The following is a 23,663-nucleotide window of genomic DNA, read 5'->3' on the forward strand; positions in this document are numbered from 1 at the left end:
TGTCAGGTGTGGGCACTGGGGTCAGGTGTCAGATGTGGGCACCAGGGTCAGGTGTCAGGTGTGGGCAGCAGTGTTAAGGGTCAGATGTAGATGCTGGGCTCAGGTGTGGGCACTAGGGTCCAGAGCAGATGCTACGGTCAGGTATGGGCACCAGTTCAGGCATGGTGTGGGACACGCAGGGTCCGGATGGCTGGGGCACCGGGAGTGTGGCATCTCCTGGGCATGAGGTAGGGGAAGGACTGTGGGGGTGGGTGCCTGTCGGGCCCACTGCAGCTTTCTCCTGTGGGCTCAGCACAGATCTTGGAATGATGACAGGAGCGGTCCCAGAGGCCCCAGGCGGCCCAGCAGGGGCTCTGTGAGTGGTGGGGTATGGGGTGTGGGCGGGGGGCGCGCCCTGGGCTTTACATGCAGGCCACGGTGTCCGGGCGTGTGGGTCGTCCGGCTCCTCACCAGCCCTCTCGACACACGGCTGGCGCCTCTCCTTGCCACGGTCTCATTTGGTGGAGCAGCGTGGGAGACCTCGTGAATCCGAAAGCGTTTGTATTCCGCTGTCCGTGGGACCAGCTTCCTTCAGGCTCTGGAGGTGCTGCTGGTTGCCTTCCGGCCCAGCGTTGCTGCGAGACAGGTGGCGCGGCTCGGACTCGCTTCCTCTCTGCCCCGCGCACTCTGGGGTTTCTGGGTGACAGACCCGGTGTGTCTGTTTTGTCGATGGTGCCGAGTGTGGGGCTCTGTCAGGTGGTTTCCTGGATTACGGGATGGGGGGTCAGGTATTGCGTGCACATTCCCCGGCCCTCGCCGCCCCAGTGCCCGTGGCCTCTGTGACTCCAGCCATCCCGATATTGGGCCTCCTCCTGGGCCTGGGATTTCCTGCTTGCCCCACTTCAGGGCTGGAGCCCTCTCTCCGGGGACGTTGGTAGTGGACTTGGGTTTGGGGGTGTTTCTTGCCCCTGTGCTGCTTGCTCCTCCAGACTGTGTCCTCCCTGGTTCCAGCCTCACCTGTCTTCCCTGTTAGAGGCCACGGGCGTTCTGTGACACTTCATGTTGGCCGGGTTTTGGGCCAGAGGGCTCTGTCTTGTGGGTGTGGCCCTTTGGCCTGAGCTTTCTGGGGGGCTGGGTCTACCTGGGTCTCCTGCGTGCTGGGAGCCCCCATGTCCCCATCTCTCTGAGTTTGCTTTGGGGTCAGGTTCCATGGAGAACACATCCAGTCCCTGCCTGGGCAGGCTGGGAGCTGACTCAGGGCCGGGGCTCTGTGCTCAGGGTGCAGATGTTCGCTCGGCCTCTGTTTGCACGTGTTGTCCCCTTCCCCAGGCTGAGACCCTCCAGCTGTCCTGAATCACCCCTACTCTTGTGAAGGTTGGGAGGGGCGCTTGCCCAGAAGTGGGGGAGGGGGTCGGTCTAGGGGTCCTGTTGTTTCTCAGCCGGCTTCCTTATTACAGCTCCCTCACCCACACACTCTGACACGCTCAGCACCCCTGCACACACACACACACACACACCTGCTTGTGCACACCCCACGTGTGGTGTGGACATTCCACGCGCTGCAGGCCTCTCCCTCAGCTGGCTGAGGACGGCACTCGGGTTTGCCACGTGGGCCCCATGGGGCTTCTCGTTGCTGGGGCGTCTGTATTTCTCTCCACAGCCAGAGCCCTGGTTGGACAAGCGCTCGTGGGTGCTGGGCTTCAGGCGCCTGCAGGCAGCGGGGGCCTCCCCGGTCTCCTACTGAGCCCTGGCCTTCGGGACGGCCGGGCCCCCATGGGCCCCCGTGGGCAGGGTGTGATCTGGCTGAGCAGAGACGCTATGAGCTCCCACACGAGGCTGGGGCTGTGCTCTCCAGGAGCGCAGATCGGCGTGCTGTGGTTGGGAGATGGCCTGACGCCTCAGCCAGTGCACACGTGGTGGCCAGGCCCCGGATGGCCGCTGAAGGGAATTTGGGGTGGTTCACAGGCACGTTTTTAGTTTCCCTTCAGTCTCATCTGCTTAGCTGGAGCTGGTGCGTCGGCTTGGGGTGGTGGAGGCACGGGGCGCCTGCTCGTACCCCGCAGGAAGCCGGGGCCTGGCTCTGGGGCTGCAGCGTCCCCCCAGATGGCACACAAGTTGAAGGACCCTGTAACATCTAGAGCCCCGGATTTAGGACTCAGAGTCTTGACCTTCGATATTTGAAAGAAGACATTTTGCGTTCATGTGCTTCGATGCAGGTGACCTGAAACCACAGTGACGGCAGCAGCGGCAGGACTGTCTGGGGAGAGGGTCACGTGGGGCAGCGTGGCCCGGGCCACTCCAAGTGGGCCTCACAGCCTGGCTTCCCGTCATCCCCAGCGTTGTGTGGTGGCTCACCCCTGACCGAGGTGGCGGGTGACACCCCTTTTGGGGCCACGTGGCTGATGCTCAGAGCGCAGGGCACAGCTCTGTGTGTGTGGTTTCGTTGAGCGGCCGCCACGTCTCCGGGCGGCCTGAGTGGACTTGTGCAGAGCCTGCGTTTTCCAGCTGTGGCCCATAGATGGGCTCGTGGCCCGGCGACAGAGGACCTCTCTGTGGAGGTCCTCCTGCCACCTGTCCGGCCACTGCCAGCTCGCGTGTGTGCCGTGGGGTCAGCGCCGTCCACACATGGACCAGCGCAGGGGCGGAGCGAGACCAGGCGGCCGGGGGGCCAAGCGAGGGGCCCTGCAGAGACAGTCCAGGTCCTCAAGAAGTGACCGCCACTGTCACATCCACCTTGATTTGAATAAAGAAGTTGTTTCATGGGTCCTCATTCTGTGACCAAACTTTGTGACCGGTTGTACCTTTAAAGGTTGAATCATTAAAATTTTATTTTTCAGTGGCTTAATTATTATAGAACAGCAAGAAGAGTCAGGTTGTTTGTTGTATAGAGCCAAATAATTTCCTTAAAAGTGCTGATTTGAAAGGGGGAGGTGTTTGTTTACTTGAATTCACTGTGGGACTGTTTCTAGGAAATTTTCTAGCCAAAGAGGTGGTCGTTCTGAGGCACGTCCTGGCTCTGGAAGGTTTGGGTTTCGGTTGGGTTTCAGTTGCTCAGCTCATGTTCTGAGCCCTCAGATGTAGGTGCCGGAGCCCAGGTCAGAGTGCAGGAGCGGCTGTGTCCCCGTGGCCGGTCCGGGCTCGCTTCGCCCCACTCCGTGTGCACAGATGCTCCTTGGCAGCCCCGAACCACGTGCTGACACCTGTGTGGGGCAGCCTGGGTGTGGCCCCAGAGAGGAGGCTGACCCCAGAGTCGCTGAGGTCACACTGGGGCAGGTGGAGTCACATGGGGCCAGCTTGGGAGGCCGCTCTGGCAGCGGGGTAGGCATGCAGTGGACCACACGCACGTGCTGCCCCAAGATGCCGGGCCAGGAGTTTAGGGCGAGGGCTGGGGGCTGGTGTCAGGGAGACAGGGCCCTGGCCGGGCCAAGGGGGCTGCTGTCGTGTGTGGTCTGGAGGTGGGCTATGGCCAGGGGTGGGGGGGGGAGGCCGGTACATGCTCCCAGCGCCAGGTCTTAGGGCCCTGGTGGGATCGCCAAGGAGAGGTACCACCTGAGTGGACAGGGCTCTGTCTGCAGTTGGGGGAGAGCCCGGCAGCCTCCATCTTTAACAGCCCAGCAAAGATTTGGCTGGGGGCAGGGGGCAGAAAGAGGCAGCGCCAGCCCATCCAGGGAGTCGGGTCTCAGCGGGCAGCATGCCCGGTCAGCCGCCGGAGGCCTGCCATGCAGGGCGGGCCTGAGTGTGGTGTGTGGCTGATGCACAGGGACCAGACGCTATATGTGAATTTGGGGATCCACTCCTGGGTCAGTGGGACACTGCCTCCCGTGTAACCCCGTGGACATGCTTTAAGCTCGTATCTTTTCTGTTTCAGACTTTAAAAAATTCAAAAAGCCTTTGTTCCCTTGATTATGAAGACGAAGAGGAGGATGACACCCAAGTGAAGCTGGCCCCGTATGCCCCACACGGCCCCACGGGCACCATCACGCCCGGCTCCAGCCCGCTGAGCGTGTGCCCCAGCCCCTGCCGCACTGGCCCCGGCCCGTGGGCCTCCTGGGAGCCCATGGCCGCTGAGGGTGAGGGCGGGAGTGGCGGCGACCCCAGTGACTTGGAGAGCGCTGGGGAGGAGGGGGCCTTCCCTCCCGGCCGCGGCGAGCTGGACCTGGGGCAGATCGAGAGCAACTGACCCCCGGCAGGGGGTCGGGGGCCCGGGGCCACCGCCCCCAGTTTCTTCCCGGCGCATGGACAGGAGCTGGGCTACGCAGAACTTTGAACATCAGGTATAATTTTGATCCAATCTTTCCTAAAGAAGTGTTTTGGATTTTTGTGGCTTTTACAGTTCTGGAGAAAGCTGCTGTATTTTGAACGAATTTTTGGAAGGGCGTTCTACGGAACGGGAGCCTGCGGGCCAATCCCACCACAGGTGTGTGTTCCTTTTCTGAAACCCCTGCCGTGCAGGGCGCGGGGGTCCGTGAGTGCTGAGCAGCCGGCCTGCCGCTGCCCGTCTCCTTTGGAGCGCCAGGCGGTGGGTACCTGTGCTCAGGAGCTCTGGGTTGGTGGTCCTGGCGGCACCTGGTCTGACCTCAATAAAAGGAGTTTGCTTCCCTGTGTTTGTTTCTGGCTGAAAGCAATTGGGCCTCGGGCCTGTGGGTCTCGTGCGCACAGGGTTTTCATTTAATGACATGGGGGATTTCTCCCTGAGACTCTGACCTCGGGAGCTTTGGGTAGGAGGGCGCAGTTTGTGGTAGTGAAGAAAAACAGCGATAACCTTCAGAGAAATTTTCTTGATCTCCCCCCTGCCGAGAACATTTTCCAAGCTCACAGCCATGCACGGGGACCGCCGTCCCTGGTGCAGACGTAGACAGGAGGTGCCGGTCTGCAGGACACCGGGCTTTCTTGGGCCTGCCCACTGGCCCCTTCCCTGCAGGATGGGGGGTCCTACGGCCCACCGCCGATCCCTCAGGCCCACCCTGCACTGACCTCCTGCCGCGTGGCTGACGTGCATTCCTGGGAGTCGGAAGTGGCCATCATGGCTTCTCCAGTGACCGTCGAGGAACTTTTTTCCTCCCGCTCTAGGCTATAGTCCGAGGGTCCCTGAGACTCCAGAGGTGCCCAGTTCATCTTGTTCACTCGCTGGCGGGCCTCCTGAGGGAGCAGGCGCCCTGCGTCTCAGCAGACGTGCTGTGGCCAGAGTCAGACGTCAGAGACAGAGTTTGTTCTAGAACAGTCCACCTGGCCAGTTAGTGGTCTCAACCATGGGCAGTTTAGAAAATACTGGTGTCTGGGCCCCTCCGGGGTGTTGCCTGGATGGGGTGGGGGCTGTTTGGAGCTGTCCGGCTTTAACCCAAAGAGGAGAGATAGATGATCCAGGTGCGGCAGAGCCGTTTCCCCTGGGACGCGAAGCCCTTCGGTCCTTCAGTCCTCAGCGGCCTCCCGGGGCTGGCAGACGTCTGGCCACGTGTGGGTCTGGCGCGGGACCCGAGCCTGCGGGCCACCTGCAGTGCAAAGAAGGCTTTGGCAGTTTCTGAGAGGGGCCTCTGGGGGTCAAGCTGGTGCCCACGGGCATCACCAGTGTCCCCAGAGCCACCACCTGGTCAGAGAGCCTCCGGGACCCACAGGCAGGCCCTTGGTGGGCACATGAACTTGGGTCCCGGGATCCCTGCATTGGATTTCCAGCACAACTGGGAGGTTGTGTTTTGGGTCGAATTTCGGGAGATGGGCTCTGTGTACTTACCTGCATAGAGCCAGTGCCCCCACTCAGAGCTTCGCTCCGGGGCTGACCTGTGGATCCGCTGGGGCGGGAGTGGGGTGGGGGCGAGGTCCCCGTGTGGGCAGAGCCCGGCCGTGGACTGCGGGGCAGTAACGGGTGGGGGGAGGGAAGGGGCCTTGGTGTCGTTGGGATCACCCACACCATATTTTCTGGCCACACCCTGATAACAAAAAGATAGCAAACAAAACCTTGTGTGTTTGGGAAATTTAAAAATGCACTTTACCTAACTCATTGGCCAAAGAAGAAATCATCCAAGTTAGACAGTACTTCAAACCGAATGATCCTGAAAACGGTACATATCAAAACTTGTCAAATGTATCTTAGGTTGTAGGAAGAAGGACATCTATAGCCCTATGCGATTATATTAGAAGAAATAGGAGTGGGAAATCAGCCAGCCTAGCTTCCGATTTAAGAACGAGGCAGAGGTCAGCAAATGCCCTTGAAAGGAAGTAAATATTTTGGATTTTGAGAGCGCAGGTGGTGTCTCCCCCTGCCGCCCCCGATTTCATCCCCACACTGTCATTTGCTGGCCCCTGAATGTGGGGAATGAAAGAGCAAAGCCGAAGGGAAAAGAGGGAGCGCAATCCTAAGAGCAGGCGCTTTGCCAGAAGGGACGGGTCGGGAGCCCTACCGAGAAGGGCCAGGGGGCGAGTAGGTTGTCTTCGGGACGCGGAGGGGCCGTGCAGGCCGTGTAGAGAGGGTGGCTGGTCCAAGCGACTTGGAAGCAATGAACATGTTCCTGGAGAAATAGCGCCAACCACCCAGCGGGGAAGAGAGACGCCAGGGCTGGTCCCGGGAAGCATAGTGTGAAGAGAAGCTGTGGTTCAACACCTTCCCGTGTGGAAGGCCAGCGCCGGCTGGCTTTGGAGACAAGTGCTGCAAAATACCCAAGTGTGATCCTGACATGAAATCGGACACGGGCTGCTGATGGCCATCCACTGACCGCTGTGGCCACGGTTGTGGACAAGCCCCCGGGGCGGGTCTCCGAGAGCCTCCTCTCCCTGCTCCCCTGCCCACCCTTCTAGATGGTGTGGAGGGGACTGGGGGGCCGGGGCCGGAGCCCTCAGGGCCATTGGGAGCCTCAGCTGGGCCCGCCTGGGCAGTAGGCCCCGAGGCCACCCTTCCCGCCTGCTCTCCTGCTGCCCACACAGGGTCCCGTGTGCTTGAAGAAGCTCAGGGTGCTCCCACTGCACCCCAAGGTCAAGGTCATGGGCAAGCAGGGTCAGGCTCTCTCAGCCTTCGTCCCTGCCCTCCGGACAGCCGGGGAGGGGGCCCTGGTTCCCTCACAGGGGCGGCAGCCCGGCGAGCCAAGCCCCTCACTCCCTCTCCGTGCACCCCTGACCTCGGCCCCCCGGCTGCGCCAGCCCTCCCGACTTTGGCCCTGGTGTCACGTCGGACAGGAAGCCCGTCCCCGTCACCCGATGTCCAGTCACGTGCTTTTTCTGTTTTTCTGCAGTTGCAGATATAGCTCCTTTAAGCCTCGTTAAGTTACTTTTGTTAATTTATATTGTCCTAGAAAATGGCCCATTTCATCAAGAAGATCCGACGTGTTAGCTCGTCACTGCGTCTCCGCGGCTCCCACTCCTTGTGCACGGCCCTCATGGCCCCGCTTCTCTCACTCCCTGGCCAGAGGTTGCTTTATTTTGTTTGTTTATTTTGAGGACCGGCTCTTGGATTTACTGATGAGTTCTTCCATTTTTCTTGTTTCCAATTCATTAATTCGCCTTTATCTTTACCCCTCCTGCTCCCGTGGATTTACTTTATTGTTCTGTTTTCCCTCCTCGTGTCGAATGTTTAGTGCATTTATTATCAGTCTCTCTTGCTCAGTTATAAAAGCATTTAAGGTTGTGAATTGCCCACCAGGCCCTCCCGAAGCTGGCTCCGCGGACGTGCAGTCTCCCTTTTCTGGACGGTTGTAAATCTCCTGTCCTGGCGACTTTTATTTGCTCTCTGACCTAGGAGTTATTTAGGCGAGCACTTTTGAATTTCCCAATCATTTGGCTTCTCTTTTAGATCCTTTGATTAATTTTTATGTTGTTGTATTGGTTTAAATGGTGAGTCCTGTAGACGTTTGATTGTTTGGGATGCAGTGAGGCGCACGTGTGTGTGCATCCCTGTGTGTGCACGTGTGCAAGCACACGCATGTGCATGCCCACGCGTGGGTCCACGTGCACGTGCCGCTCTGCCCACGTGGCCGCACACGTATGCATATGCATGTAGCATGTAGCATGTTCTATGGTTTCTGACCAGGTGACTGCCACCTGGTCAAGGACATTCACGAGAGGACTGCAGGCCCTTGTCGTCACTCCAATTGTGTCCCCCTGATCCTGGGTCTCTGGGTGAGGTCTGGGCCGCCCACGGCGGTCTGACGGGCCGGCCTCCTCCCCGGTGGAGCCGAGATCCCCGTTGTGCTCACAACGATATTCCTGACCCCACACCCCGGATGGCCAGGTCTGCTACTGACAGGGCCCATCACCGGGTGACCTGGGGGTCGCTGGGCCCAGCACAGGCTGCGGCGGAGGGCAGGCTTGTCCTGCGGCTCACATCGTCCCTCTGGAGCAGCCGGAGCAGGTGCGTGGAGTGCTGGAGAGGACCCGGCGATTTTCAAACAAAGTTCAATTTAATTCCTAGTTTACTAATTACGCAAAGTTATGAGTAGATGTTAACTTTATTATTTTCATTCTTCTGTTGAGATGGTCATATGATATTTCTTCTTTAATCTGTATATGAGTTTTCTAGGGCTGCTGAAACAATGACCACGGCCCAGGGAACATTGATTCTCTCAGAGCCCTGGAGGCTGGGAGTCTGAGGGCCAGGTGTGGGTGGGTGGATTCCCTCTGAGGCCTCTCCTGTGTCCTTATGTGGTCGTTCCTCTGTGTGTGTCTGTGTCCTAATCTTTTCTTATGAGGACACCAGTCACATTGGATTAGTGCCCACCCCAGGGACCTCATTTTACTCTAATAATTGCTTTAAAGACCCTATGTCCAATTTTTTTATTGTGGTAAAATACACATAAAATGTACCATTGTAACCATTTTAAGTGTCCAGTCAGTGGCAGGAAGCACGTTCACACTGTTGTGCAACCATCCCCACCCTCCACCTCCAGAACTTGTTCATCTTCCCAAACTGCCCCCAAGAAACACCAGCTCCCCATCTCTCCCCGTCCCCAGCCCCCCGACACCCACCATCCCCTTTCTGTCGCTATGATCTGACTCCTCTGGGGACTCACGGAAGTGGGACCATCCAGTGTTGCCCTTTGTGGCTGGCTCATGTCACTGAGCCCAGTGTCCTCAGGGTTCACCCAGGTGGTGGCAGGTATCAGCACGTCCTCCCTGTTTAAGGCCGAATAACACTCCATCGTGTGGATTGTTGTCCGTTTTGTTCATCTTTCTGTCCATCCATCCATCCATCCTTCTATCTGTCCATCTGTCTTTCCATCCATCTGTCCGTCAATCCATCCGTTCGTCCATCCGTTCATCCATCTTTCCATCTGTCCGTCCATCTTTCCATCTGTCCGTCCATCCACCTATCCGTCCATCCATCTATCGTCTGTCCATCCTTCTGTCTGTCCATCTGTCCATCCATCCATCCATCTGTCCATTTTCCGTCCGTCCATCAGTCTGTCCATCCATCTGTCCATCCATCCTTCCATCTGTCCATCTATCTGTCGTCTGTCCGTCCATCTTTCCATCTGTCCATCCATCCATCCTTCTATCTGTCCATCCGTCCATCCATCCATCCATCCGTCTGTCCATCTGTCCACCCGTCCACGGACACCGGGGTGCTTCCCTGTCCCAGCTGCTGGGCATGATGCTGCCGTGAACACGGGGGTGCCGGCATCTCATTGAGACCCTGCTCTCCGTTCTCCGGGGAACACACCCAGACGATGGAATGGCTGGGCCATGGGCTCATTCTGTGCTTAGTGTTTTGAGGACCCTCCACAGTGTTTTCTATGGCGGCTGCACCCCACAGTGCATGGGGTTCCAGTTGCCCCATGTCCTCGCCAAGGCTTGTCGGTGTCCGCTCCTTTGAGAGCAGCCGTCCTGCGGGGTGTGGGGTGGGGTCTGTGGAGTTTTTTTTTGCTGTTGATACCTAACACCTGCCTTATAGTAAGAAATTTATTGATACTTTATGGCCTAACATGGCCAACTTTTACAGATATTCCATCTGTGCTTGAAAAGAAACTATATTCTGAAAATGTCTGCAGCATTGTGTGTATGTCTGTTAGGTCCAGATTTATTGTACAAATCTACATCCGTACTGAATTTTTTATCTACCTGATGCATCAAGTACTGAAGCCTGTTAGACTCTGGTGGCTGATTTGTCTATTTCTCCTGGTGGTTTGTGCTTGCATTTGCACTTAGAATTACTATATATTGCTGTTGCATTGAACCTTTTATAATTACAAACTAACGCTGTCTGTCTCTAGCGATACTTTTGCTCACATTCTCTTTTGCCTCGTGGGTGTAGATGCGCCATCTTTCTTTCGGCCTCCATGTTTGCCAGCCCTTCATTCCTTCCAGTGGATCTGAGTTTCCTTCAGGTATCATTTGTCGTCAGCCTGACATTTTTTCTTTTTTTTTTTTTTAAAGATTTTGTTTTTAAGTCATCTCTACACCCAGGGTGGGACTCGAACTTAGAACCCTGAGATCGAGAGTCATATGTTTCACCCGCTGAGCCAGCCAGGTGCCCCTGAAAATTTTTCTTTAACATTTGTTGTAATCAGGGATGCTGTCTCAGCCTTCATTTATCTGAAAATACATTCCTTTTGCCTTAATTTTTGAAGGATCGTTTTACCAGATACAGAATTCTGGCTCATCTTTTCTTTCCTGTACTTTAAAGAAACCGTTCCATTGCCTCCTGGCTTGGATAGCTTTCAGTGAGAAGTCAGAGTGGTTTCACTGTTTTCCCTGTCTGAAATGTATCCTGTGTTGTTTTGTTTTTCCTGGAAGCTTTTAAGATTTTCCCTTCATTTTCGGTTCCCAGCGAGTTGGCCATGACACATGTAGGAATGAAGCTCAGGGTAGCTTTCTGCTGCACCCTCTCTTCTTCCCTCTGGGCTCTGACTTCACACACGTCTGACCACGGGTAGTTCATGCCGTGGCCCAAGCCTGGCTGACTCCCCCGGTCGCTGCAGGCGGACCCGCGGCAGCAGCCGGGTGCGCAGCCTGGTGTGGAGGCTGCTGGTGAGGCTCCACCCGCCAGGAAAGGCGGCTCTCTCTCTGGAACTTGGCCCCTCACTGGCCCCGTGACAGAGCAGGGCTTGAATTTGGCTGCGTCTCTCTTGCTGCCACGGGACCGGCGGCTTCGACACACCTCTACCCGGAAGTGGAGCTCAGCAGGCGAACGTCTTACATCCTTTCATGCTGAGTATCTCTGGAACCTCACACAGTAGGTCTTCGGCAGACTGGAGTGGTTTTCCTAACCTGACCTTCAGCTTTTACATTTGGTGGGTTTTCATTTATTCCTTGTGTCACCCGAGCCAGTGCCTTGTGTCCCTTATTCGGATCCATAAGTGGGGACCCCAGCAGTTGTACCGAGCACCCTCCCATCATAAAGTGTGAAGGTCATCCAGGTCTTGACCTTCCTCCTGGACTGAACCAGAACCCGGGGCCACTGGCAACCTGGCCGTGTCCCTCTTGCTTTGACTGTCCTGTTGCTGTGTTTTGGGCAGTTGTGTTTTCAGCCCCACAAGTTGTCACTCCCGCCATGTGGCTGGCTGTCTGGTGACTCGTGCACTTTTTACTTCGGTTGCATGTCTTCCCCTTTTGGTGCACGTGCCTCATCAGGGGCCATCCTGGGTTCCTGCTACATGGGCTTCTCTGCAGGAAGGTGGGCCATCTGGCAGGCGATGGGACCCCTACGATGGCGGCCACCATCTCTGTAGCCCGACCTTGGGGTGATGCCGCTGTTTGCTTGGACACGAATCACTGGGTGCGGCCCCCGCTCAGCGAGAGCCCCAGGACGTGGGGGGTCCTGGCGTGTCTCAGAGGCCACCTGAAATGCCCTGGGCACAGAGCCTTCTCTCTGTGTGGTGAATGTGTCCTTATAGTTCAGAGGACCATCTCGCTGGCCACCACGGGCCGCGTGCCAGGCTGCTCCCCCACCGAGGAGCTCCCTGTCTGGACGTGCGCTCGGGACAGGCAGCCACGACGCTAAGTGATAGGTGAGACCCCGAGGCCCTGTCCCCGACCTGCAGAGGGTGAGGGCACATCGCCGGTGCCTGGGCCGAACACGGAGGCCTGGGGGTCAGCTGTGCGGGGAGGCTCGCCCTGCCGGTGCCCGGGCGCACAGGTGAGCGGGCTGAGGGCGCTGGGCCGGGGCGAACGCGGCAGCCTTGGGGCACAAGCCGTCCTCTGTCCATTATATCATTGTGATTTTAAAGTGTTGTTAGAATCATTTATTGGAAACATCCTTTTTATTGTTGGTATGTCAGGGATTTATTGACTTGGGTATTAATTTTACATGTTACTGTACATCCAAACTCATTGTCTTTTCTTAAACTTTTTTTGAGGTGCGGTGCGCAGCATAAAACCCGCTGTGGCCATTTTACGGCGGCATGTGGTGCGCTCGCCCGGCGCGCGGCCGCCGTCTGGTTCTGAGACACCGTGTGCCCCTGCCCTGGGTGGTCACTCCCCCTCCCTCAGCCGAGCCCCGTCTGCCCTGTCGGTGTGGATTTGCCTGTCTGGGTACTTCACAGGAATGGGCTCTCCAGCAGGGCCCTTTGTGTCTGGAGAGTCGGCGCAGACTCGGGAGCCTTGGGGCAGTGGCCTCGTGCTGGCTGATCGTTACGGGCGTGCGTGGCCCGGGGTGTGTGTTTCTAAAGCTCGTTCCTGCAGTGTGTCCGCATGGGCTCCAGGGTGGGCAGGCTGCGGCCCTGGCGATGAAGCGCTTTGTCGGGTCACGCCGTGAGGCTGCATGTCGTCTGTGGCTCATGGCACAGACCGTCTGACCCGTGAAATGGAAATACTGGCTCTGCTGTTCACGTAAGTTTGCCAACCTGGCGGTCCACGCTGTGCCCTTTAGGCACCCAGCCTCTGCCGCCAACAGGCCCAGGTGCCGCCCCAGATGCGTGTCCCTGGGGCCGTGTGTTCAGGACCGGGGGCCTCACGGCTGGGCCCGCGCAGGCTGGGGTGCGGGGCCTCCGGCTCCCAGAGGCTGCTGCTGTGTCAGGGGCTGCGTGGTTTACAGCGCTGAGTGCACGCGCCTCGCCGTGGAGCCCACGTGGTGCTGGAGGTGCTCTGCAGGGCTGGCCAGAAACCCCTGCAGGAGCTGGATGGTGAACGCCTGGGGCAGCGGGAGGCTCGCCTTCTCTTCCCCGGAAGTGGTGGAGCCAGGGAGCCAGCTGAGCCCCAGGCAGTCCGGGGAGGGTGGTGTCCTGTTCTGCCCAGAACTGGCCTGACAACCCGCCCCCCCCCCCCCCCCCGTCCCCAGTTGCCCTTGGGCATGGCCTCTAGGGTACACAGTCCAGCGGGGGAGGGGGCCTCCCGAGGCCCAGTGCTTGGCTTCCGCTGGCTGGTCCCCGGAGGCCCCTGCTGTCTCCCACCCTGTGGCTGGGTGGTCCTGCTGTGGCCGGCAGCCCCAGCCATGCTGCCCCTGGCAGCCGCTGGGTGGCAGCAAAGATCACCCCTGGCAGTGCCTTCTCCCTCAGCCTGCCCGGGGTGGCCTGGAGCCCAGGGGCTGGGGGTGCAGACCCTCTGGGGCCCGAGGTAAGGTGGCAGTGGGGACCTTGGTCAGCCCTGCCAGCCCCACTACCCCAGGCCTTCTGGTGGCTCCTTCTACATCCTAGCCAGGGCTGGTCCGAGGAGGGGATTATGGTGCTGTCCCCAGAGGAGTGTTTGGCATCCTTGGGGACATGGATGGGGAAGAGACAGTCCCCCCGATGAAGCCCTTCCATCCAAGGGGATTGTTGAGTGCCCAGCTCTGGGTGGGGTGGGACAGGGTGAGCTGTGGCTGTGAGTGTGGTCCCAGGTGGCTGTAGGTGTGGTCCCAGGTGGGCTGTGTAGAATTTATGGAGGGGACTTTGAGCCCAGAGAGTTGGGGTGACTTGCCTGGGATCACATAGCTCACAGTGGAGCTGGAATCTTCCAGGGATCATTCCGTGGTTGGTGGGGAGCCACGTGGGTTCTGGGAAATTGAGTTTCAAGCCCTAGGTCCCCACTGACTTGCCGCATGACTTTGGGAGGAGCCACCCCACTGAGGGGAGACCTTGGGAGGGGCTGCTGCTGGGACCACAAGGGAGGCATGAGGGTCTTGGGACCCCTGGAGGGTGAGCTCCAGAGGGAGGATGCCAGTGAGGGCCTGGGAGCCCCCTCGCGTGGGCTCGCTCCCCACTGCAAGCTGGCCTTGGCTGCAGCTCTGGCCACTTTGTCACCGGCTGGGGAGCACTAGTAGGGTCAGACCCAGGCTCTACAGGGGTTGGGCTCAGAGGGCGGCGGGCTGGGCACCCCTCAGAAGCCCTGATCCTGAGGCTGTTGGAGAAGTGGTCATGACACATAAGGGCCCCGGGAAGTGTGCCCTCCATGACTGATCCCAACTGTCACTCGAGGGACAGAGCCACCAATCAGCCGCCTGTGGCTCGGGCAGGGTCAGGTCTGGCCAGACCAGATGCAGGGTCCTGCATCCCTTGTGCAGGGAGGCTGTGGTGGGGGGGCTCAAGGCCAGGCCGGAGCAGGGGTGGGTGGGCATTGGGCAAGGAAGCCATAACCTGTGCAGGCCTGGGGGGGGGGGGGGGGGCGGGGCCAAGCCCCGTTCATGGGCAGATGTGACTCCCACACCCTCCTGGCCCAGCACCAGACACCAAGCCCTCCGTGTGTCCTTCGATGACCCTCTTTGGAACTGAGGGGGTCTCCCTCAGGTACCGGGTCCCGCAGAAATGGTGGGCCTTTCCCTTGGAAGAGGGGCTGTGTGTCTGTGTGGGGGGCTGCCCAGGGCCCACCTGGGACCCCAGCCCCAACCCCCACCCATCCCAAATCCCAAGGCCACCCCAACGCTTCACCCTGACCCCACCCCACTCTCCAGTTAACTCACTGGGACTTGCTACTGCTGGGGTCAGGAGCCCGGGACCCTCCTGCCCTCCCCACAGCCTCCCAAATGGGGGCAGCCCACATCCTGACTGGTTGCAGCCCGTGGAGCTGGAGCGAGACAGGTTGGGTGGGCTGGGGGGCTGGGGTGGGGGCTGGGCAGGTGCTGCCCCAACCCTTTCCTGTTACCTATGCCGCCAGCTCGTCTCTTAGTGGGGGCCTCTCTCTGCTCTCTGGGGGCCACTCCATGCCAAGTCACAGGTACCCGTCCTGTCCCATAGCCCTGCCCTGCAGCAGCCTGCCCACCTGGAGGCCTGAGGTGGGGGGCTGGTCCCTCCCCCTCGGACAGGTGCACAGAGACCCCCTCCCAGCCCCAGTGACCAGGACATTGTCTTTGGATCTCTGGGGGACTGCCCTCCCCGATCCTGTGGCAGGGTTTTCCTGCTGGGCCCGCGAGCCCAGGAGGCCTGTCTGCGTTGGACCGGTCAGGTTTCTGTCGTGGTGGGGCTGATGGCAAGAGCATCTGTTGATCGCCCATGGAAGCGCAGGCCAGGCCCAGTTGGCGTGGCTCCTCCTGGGCCATCGAGGCAAGCCCAGCACGCAGCATGTCACGTCCCCTTGTGTCTTGCTGGTCGAGTCAGGTCTGATGGCCGGACCCAGGGTCAGTGGGTGGGGACACTCCGGCCAGCCTCTGGGCACCTGCAAAGGATGTGGCTGTGGGGTCCTATATTGGGGACAGGCGTTGGGAGCGCGGATCCCTGGACTGCGGCTGGCCATCTGGGGCCGCTCCACCCAGGCTGCACCGGCACTGACCACGCTGGTCCAGACCCTGGGCTGTGCTGCCTCTCACGCCGTGGCTGATGTCCTTGAGTGACCCCTTCAGGACGGCGCCACATGAGAGGGCCTTCTGCTGTCATCTGACCTGAGGGGCAGCACCGCTGGGACAGAATTCTCGGCCGGCTTTCTTGGAAAGATCCAGCAGCCTGGCCTGTGCCCTGCGGGGGTGTGGGGGGCTGGGGCCAGCCTGGCTCCTCTCAGCTCTCCCCTTTGGTTCACGTGTAGGATTGTGTTACTGCTTCTCCTGGAGGACCCGGGGTGGGAATCTGTCGGTGGGCTTCGCCGGGTTCCCCCTCGGCCCCCCTCTCTGGCAGCCCCTGGCGCGTCACATCTGGGACTCAGAGTGGGTGGTCTCGCTGCCTCGCGAGCTCCGTTTCCTCCTTGGGCAGTGGGGTGCCTGGACCTGCCTGGCGCCCTGCTCTCCCGTCACCCGGGGCTCATGGAGCGTTTCCCCAATGCCACGTGGCTACAAGGGACACCGACACCCTTGGCTCCAGCCGCCATTGCCATACTGAGGCTGCGCTCTGGGGCCCTGCCCTCTCTCTTTGCATGTTGAAGGGGACCGGGGGTGCCCGACCTCGGAAGTCACCACGTGAGCCCTGCCGTGGCCTTCCGCGCCCTGGTGGTGGGTCCCACCGTCCCCTTACTGGACAACGAGATGAGGCCGGGCGGCGTGGACAGGCCTCCTTGAGGGGACAGCGGGCAGCTCACCCAGTGCCCTGTCAGCCCCTCCCGGTCCTGTGGGCGAATTGGCTTTTCCACTGCGCGGCCCTGGGAGGGGACTGGGCGGGAGGCAGCCGGCCCTCCCTGCGGAAGCCGGCGGAGCTGCCGAGGCGGGAAGGCCAGTGCCCCGGGGCGTGGCGGCCCCGGGCCCTCACACATGCCGGGGTCTCTGCGGAGGGGACGCCCTGTCTCCCGGCCCGGGGGCCGTGCCCAGGCCGGCACCGAGCTTCTCACCGCCTGCCAGAGACGGAGCCCGTCAACGCTGCCCCCTCGACTTTTTTCTCCTCCCCAATTAATTAATTTAAATTGACCATTAAGTCAGCCGAGTTTTTGATTGATATTTTCATTAGCAGCCCTGTCCGACGCCCCAGGAATGTATGGTAATGTCCAATCCGCGGGCGGGCCGCGCTCCTCCTGCCGCGCGCTGAGTTATGGCTGGTACCGTCGCGCGTCTCCCAGGGTAATTTGAATTCAGATGAGCTGCCGCAGTGTTCCGGAGCCTGGCGGCCGGCCGCTGACGGATAGCACTCGGGTTATCACAAGGTCACTGGCGCAGCCGCCACCCGCCGTGGGAGGGGCTGGCCAGGCCTCCGGCGCCGGGAAGGTGGGCGGCCAAGTGGACTCCCGAGGTGGCCCGGCCAGTGGCGGACAGAACAGAGATGTCCCCAGTAAACACGGGCGAGTAAACCTCGGGGCCTGTGTTGCCCGAGGCCATGGCTGAGCCTCACGAGGAGTTAGAACCCGGCGGGTTTATGCTGACGGCCCCCTCTGTAGAAGGGGCCGGGCGGGGGCGGTGGGGAGGGCGTTGTCCCTGGGAAGCAGTGACCAGCGCGGGGCAGCTGCCTCCTGTCCAGGACAGCTTTGGCCGGTGCCCAGGGGCCCAGCCATGATGGAGGCAGGGATCTGGCTCTAGCCAAGTGTCCCTGTCCTGGGAGGGGAGCTCCTGGGGCCTGGTCATGGCCAGGGGGCCAGTTCTCAGCATGGGGACAGGCCAGGCTATTGGCCACCATGGGGCGCTGTCCAGCTGAGCGACCATGCAGGTAACTTTCGTGCCCTGTGCCTTGGTTTCCCCACCTGTATGATGGAAGAACATGGTGCCTCCCCTTTGTAGGAAACCAGCACAGGCAAAGCATGAGGGGGTCTCTGGACACTCCTGAGCCCCTATGTGGGGCCTCTCCTTTCGGCTTATGCTGTCCAGGCCTCCTGCTGCATGCTGATCTGCAGGGGGAGGTAGCAGCTTCCATTCTGCCCCTGCTCTGGGACCCTCGAGGGGCCGGTGCACTGCCCGGCCTGATGGGGAGTTCCTGGAGATCCTCAGGGTGTTTGGAAATGTGGAACCCCGAGGGCTGGCCCCTGTGCTGGGCCAGAGGGAGGCAGAACGGCTGCGGACGACATCTGTGGGGGTGGCCCTGTGGGCCCAGTGGGGGAGGAGCAGGGCTCTGAGGTGGGGGAGGCCCAGGGGAAGAGGTGATGGGGTACCACCCCTCGAGGGTCCAGCTGGGGGCCCAGGGGCTGAGGAGTCCCCTGCGGAAGGGTTGTCGGCCAGGCGGCCAGGCCTGAGCTTTGGTTGTCACCTGGGCTGAGCAGTGTGACCTGAGGGTGGGCTTGTATCCTGAGCTGACTGCAGGGTGCCAAACCGTGGAGTTGGGGGGACATCAGCCCTGGGTGCCATGATGGGGACCGTGCAAGCCCTGACGTTTGCCCCTATCTGTGGGTCCTGCTGGGATCTCGGAGCTGGAGGGGGTGGGGCCGTGGGTCAGGGAGGGAGAGGGCATGGGGGTCGGCCCAAGTCCCACAGGGAGGGGCTGGTGCTGGCCTTGTGTCCTTGGCCGGGACCCTGCCCTTGCTCTCTGCAGCTGGGGGGCAGACTTGTGCCTTGGGGCCCCTATCCCAAGCTGCTGTGGCCCTTGCTTGTCAGGATCAAGCCAGATACCTTCCCAGGACCACATTCCCCAATCTTCCTTGCAGCTGGGTGGGGTCCTGTGACTCTTCTGGCCCATGTGAGTACAACGGTTGGCCAGAACTTTGGGAAAAGCTCCTTACAAGTGGCTGACCTGCCTGGGAAAAGCATTTCTTCTTTCCTGCTTCCTGAACAGGGGTGTGATGGCTGGAGCTCTGGCAGCTATTTGTACTAGGAGGCGACCTTGAGGCAGGAAGCCCCGTGCAAGGAGGTGGAGCAGAAAGATGGAGGCACCTGGCTGTCTGATGACTGTGGGACCCAGGCCAGCCCTGGTTTGGCCACCTCCAGCTCTTGTCTCCTCCACGAGAAATGAACTCGTAACTTACGGAAGCCTCTCTTGGTGGTGGTATTTCTGGAGTTGGTGTTTTGGTGGGGGATCAGCCAGCACCATTCCTGACTGAGGCAGGAACCAAGGAGAATCTGCCCCATGTGGACACAGTTCCCTGGAAAGGCCTGCATTGTTGGGCACAGAGTGAAAGCAACGTGCTCGGGGTGGGTCCTGTGGGAGGTTCTGCAAAAGGAGGGTCCTTTCATTCAGCAGCCGTGGGTGGCCAAACACGCTTGGACCGCTCTCCCACGAGAAAACGAAACCACACTTTATGAGGCATCACTGGGGTTTTTTAACACATCAGGAAACGTGGAGACACAAGATAAAACGTAGAGATAAGGTGGTTGCGTGAGACATCGGAGGGGAGCCAGCTCGGGTCCCAGGGGACCTGTACCACTGAGGCCATCCCTCCCCACCCCCACTCCCCTGTTCCCAGCTTGCCTGTCTGCACTCCCCGGCTCAGGGCCTTCTGCTCCCTCCTGGCCCCCAGTGGAAGGTGCTTCCCTGGCCTGTGGGAGGTCCCAGGCCCCTCCTGCCTGGGCCCCAGTTGGTCAGAGATGGTGGTGCGGGTGGGGTGGTGGCCGCTACAGCTTCAGGAGGCCTGGAGGAGAGAGGGGATCGCAGGAGGTGGGCAGGGCTGACGGCCCAGGTGATGGAAAGAGCAGACGCGGCAAGCAGGGGCCCAGGAGGGACCGTGTCCCCCACAGGGGACAGCCCCTGTGTGCACAGGCCAGAGGGCGCATGAAGACCAGGAACACCGTGGGAAGGTTCAGACAGTCTTGGCGTGGGCCTCCCCCACCTGCACTCGGCCCCGGACCCCTGGGTCCACCTCCAGTGGTTACAGGGGCCTTGGCCCTGCCAGGGTCCACGGCAGGCAGTGGCCACGTGCAGTGCTCTCCCCCCACCTCATTCCACGTGCTGAGGGTGGGGGCCAAGGGCAGGGCCTCTGCCAGACAGCACCCTGGCTAGTCCCTCACTGCTGCTCACCCGTGAGGCGGGAAGGGTAACAGCCCCTCCCTAGTGTCTGTGTAGAAGGTGCCAGAGCCCAGGAGGGTGGCCGAGCGCCTGTGGGGCCTGGCAGGAGGATGAGGGGCACAGGTTCCCGTGCAACTGCTCTGATGGTCTGTGTCCATCTGCGGGCTGGGCGTGGCCTGGGGTCCCCAGCGGCCCGCGCCCCTCCCCGCAGCTCAGGTCCGGTGTCCTGTGTTTGAGTGCAGGAACCTGCTTATGTATGGTATTAATTCAGGGTACACCACAGCTGCTGCAGACAATCCCTGAGCCCTCGGGGTCCCCACAAGTCTGGGCTTGTTTCTCCTCTGGCATGGCCCAGGGACCATGCTCCTTCCGTTGCCAACAGGAGACCCCCAAGGTCATGCCAGGGTCCTGCCAGAGGGGGATACAGGGAGGTGTGCACAGCCGGTTCTGGGGCTGGGTCCGTGGTTCTAGGATGTTCCGCTGTCCAAGGGGACTGCAAGGGTCACTCCGTGCCAGGAGCAAGGGAGGGACTGGGTGACCACTTAGCTGGCCGGTCTACCCTGAAGCCACCAAACAGCCTTTCCTCTGTCTTCGCACACACCAGGCCCCTCTCCCTGCCAGCATTGGGCGCATCCCGAGCCGGCACGGCCCCTCTCCGGGTTCACCTGTCGGGGCTCACCTGAAGTGGGCATCAGGGGCGGACATCCGGGGTGCAGACTTGGGGCTCACACGGTCAGCGTGTTTGCACCCCGGGGCCCAGCCTCGGCCCGGTTGCTTTCTTGCCACCAACCCTGTCTCCACCTCGAGGCCCCAATCAGGCGGGAGGCGCACCCTGGCGCGTGCTTGCTCTAGGGGGCTGGGCGGCTGCAAGCCTGCAGGGCTTGCCCCGGGCCTCCCTCGCCTTTACCCACCCCCCACCCGCTCCCCAGCCGTCTGCATTCCCTCCCGTGGCCTCAGCCGAACTATAGCACAGGTCGTGTGATTCTCCATGAGGACCCTGGGCCAGTGTAGACGTGAGCAAACTGATGAGCGCTTCTAAATAATAACCTCAAAAGCTCCATAAAGGGATGCATTCAAAATCACTTTAGATATGGGCGCCTGGGTGGCTCAGTTGGTTAAGCGACTGCCTTCGGCTCAGGTCATGATCCTGGAGTCCCGGGATCGAGTCCCGCATCGGGCTCCCTGCTCGGCGGGGAGTCTGCTTCTCCCTCTGACCCTCCCCCCTCTCATGCTCTCTCTATCTCATTCTCTCTCTCAAATAAATAAATAAAATCTTTTAAAAAAAATCACTTTAGATAAACCCATAAATGATCCCCAAAGTCGTGAAGATGTTCTCCTGTGGCTTTTTTCCAGAAGATTAATAGTTTTGGTTTTTAGATTTGTTTCTGCGATCTATCTTAACTTAATTTGGGGTGTGTTGTGAGGGAGGTTACACACTCACCTGCTGTCCCAACACCATTTTTGGAAAAGACTTGCTTTGCACCATTAACGGGCACTGGTGTCTCGTCAGAATAAAGTGTGTATACCTGGGCTGTTTGTTGCCTTGATCTACCGGCCTGTCTCGTTACGCTGTCACATTGCCTGGGTTCCTGTGGCTTTAAGTAAGACTTGGGATCAGAGAGTGGAGTCCTCTGGTCTTTTCCTTTCTTTCAAAAATTTTAGGCCATTCTAGGCTTTCTGCATTTCCATATGACTCAGCAATTTTACCAAAAAAAGCTATTGGTAGTTTGATTGGGATTGTGCTAAATCTACGTACCAGTTCAGGGGAGGATTTCTGTCCTGACGTGATTGAGTTCTCCATGCATGGACATGGGTTGTCTTCCACTTAGTTGTCTTCTGCGATTTCTCAGTTATACACATGAGGTCTTGCACATGTTTTGTTGGATTTATTCCCATGCATCTCATTTTTGGTGCTGATTTAAATAGATTTTTTTTTAAAAGATTATTTATTTTAGAGAGAGAGAGCACAAGTGGGGGGGAGGGGGGCAGAGGGAGGAGAGGGAGAATCTCGAGCGGACTCCCCGCTGAGCCCAGAGCCCGACTCGGGGCTGGATCCCACGACCCCAAGATCATGACCTGAGCTGTAACCAAGAGTCAGGCTTAACCGACGGAGCCGCCCAGGCACCCCTAAATAGATTTTTAAAAAATTCATTTTCTAATTGTTAACTACCAACTTATAGAAATAAAGCTGAGTTTTGTGTACTGACCTTGTAGCTTGTGATCTCACTAGAGCCACTTGTCAGTTCTAGTGGGAGTTCTGTGGATTCCTCAGGATGTTAGTTACTTATTGCTGCTTGACAAACCATTCCCAGAAGTTATTTGCTTAAAACAATAGCTATTTACGGTCTCAGTTTCTGAGGCTCAGTAGCGGTGTTGCTTAAATGGGGGCCTCAGGCTCAAGGTCTCACAAGTCCCGCTGTTGGCTGGGGCCATGGTCTCATCTGATGGCTTCCCCGGGGTGGGTGGGGATCCACTTGAAACCCACACACCTGAGACCCTCCCCGGGCTACCCCTTGATGTGGTGAGGGGCCCAAGAGAGAGAGGGTAGGGAGGAGGATGCCCGGGAAGGAAGCCGCAGTCTTTCATGGCTGAATCCCAGAAGTGACGCCCATCACCCACATGATCCTCTGCATTAGTCGGGAGTCACTGAGGGAGGGCAGGTAAGGGGTGAGTACCACCATGGCGTCTTATAGTCTGCCTAGCAGGCCAGGCTTTCCCACATGAGCGATAATTTCATCAGTGAATAAGCGATAAGATTTTGAAACAAGATTATGATCTAATCATTTCCATAACGTGTAAAGATATTGAAATACACTCTCAAATATGAAAGGACTCTGAGAATATTCCACCATGTAGCCCTCCTTTAAAAATTACTTAGGGGCGCCTGGGTGGCTCTGTTGTTAAGCGTCTGCCTTCGGCTCAGGTCATGACCCCGGGGTCCTGGGATCGAGCCCCGCCTCGGGCTCCCTGCTCCGCGGGAAGCCTGCTTCTCCCTCTCCCACTCCCCCTGCTTGTGTTCCCTCTCTCGCTATGTCTCTCTCTGTCAAATAAATAAAGTCTTTAAAAAAATAAATAAATAAAAATAAAATAAAATAAAAATTACTTAAAGGTGTTCTCCTGAGGGACGCCTGGGGGCTCAGTGGGTTAAGTGTCTGCCTTTGGCTCAGGTCATGATCTTGGGGTTCTGGGATCAAGCCCTGCATCGGGCTCCCTGCTCAGCACGAGTCTGCTTCTCCCTCTCCTCCCCACTCATGCTCTCTCTCGCTATCTCTGTCTCTCTCTCAAATAAATAAATAAAATCTTAAAAAAAGAAGATGTTCTCCTGAAAGATGAATCAAGATAAGGATAACTGATAAACAGAGAAATGGAGTTCAAGGTCATGTTTTTAATGCAAACATAACCATACATAAATTTTAAAACAGGATGCATGTTTACTCTTAAAATCACTAATGAGAAAAAAGCAAGGAAAACGAAACTCTTCAGCCGATGGCAGAAGTGGAGAGAGCAGGAAGCATGAGGAACCAGGCGGAATCCTGTGGAGGTGGGGCAAGTGTGTGATGGTGTGACGGTGCCCAGGGGGCGGGTGTCTGCCGCTCGGCCGGACGCAGCATGCGGGCGTTCGCTCGCCCACCTGCCCTCGCCGTGCGGGCAGCGCCCACGCTCACACACACGCCCCTCCACCACAGCCTCCTCGGTGGGGCTGGGGTCGTCGCTGCCTCCTGCCGGGATCCCGCCAGGTCGTGCCCAAGGCAAAGCTACGTCCCACTGAGCTGTAGAGGGAAGTGAGGTGCGAATGTCACAAAACGATTCGTTATCCTTCACTGTGCAGTAAATCAACCCAGCACTTAGCAGCTCAAACGGTAAACATCGACCGTCTCAGTTTCTGCGGGGCAGGAATTGGGGAGCAGCGTGGCTGGGGGGTTCTGGCTGGGGGTCTCTCACTGGGTGACGGGTAAGCTGTCGGCTGCGTCATCCGATGGCTCAGCTGGGGCTGGGGTCTGCTCCCGAGGTGACTGGCTCGCACGGCCATTCCTCTGCTCTCGGCCTCACTGGAGTGACCTCCGGAGTCACCCA

The 23,663-nt window shown here is 59.0% G+C and overlaps 2 protein-coding genes across 5 annotated transcripts in view; both read left to right on the forward strand.

Moving 5' to 3' along the window:
* FAM53A (family with sequence similarity 53 member A) overlaps positions 1-4,550 on the forward strand; it is a 20,839-nt gene extending 16,289 nt beyond the window's left edge. Inside the window, 1 exon segment of the mRNA XM_021677734.1 lies at positions 3,848-4,550. Within this exon segment, the coding sequence (XP_021533409.1) occupies positions 3,848-4,159 (312 nt within the window). The 3' untranslated portion in view covers positions 4,160-4,550.
* The window catches only part of CTBP1 (C-terminal binding protein 1), a 372,880-nt gene that overhangs the window by 15,916 nt on the left and 333,301 nt on the right, over positions 1-23,663 (forward strand). The window lies entirely within an intron of this gene.

This window comes from Neomonachus schauinslandi, chromosome 2, assembly GCF_002201575.2.
Source record: "Neomonachus schauinslandi chromosome 2, ASM220157v2, whole genome shotgun sequence".
Lineage (NCBI taxonomy): Eukaryota > Metazoa > Chordata > Mammalia > Carnivora > Phocidae > Neomonachus > Neomonachus schauinslandi.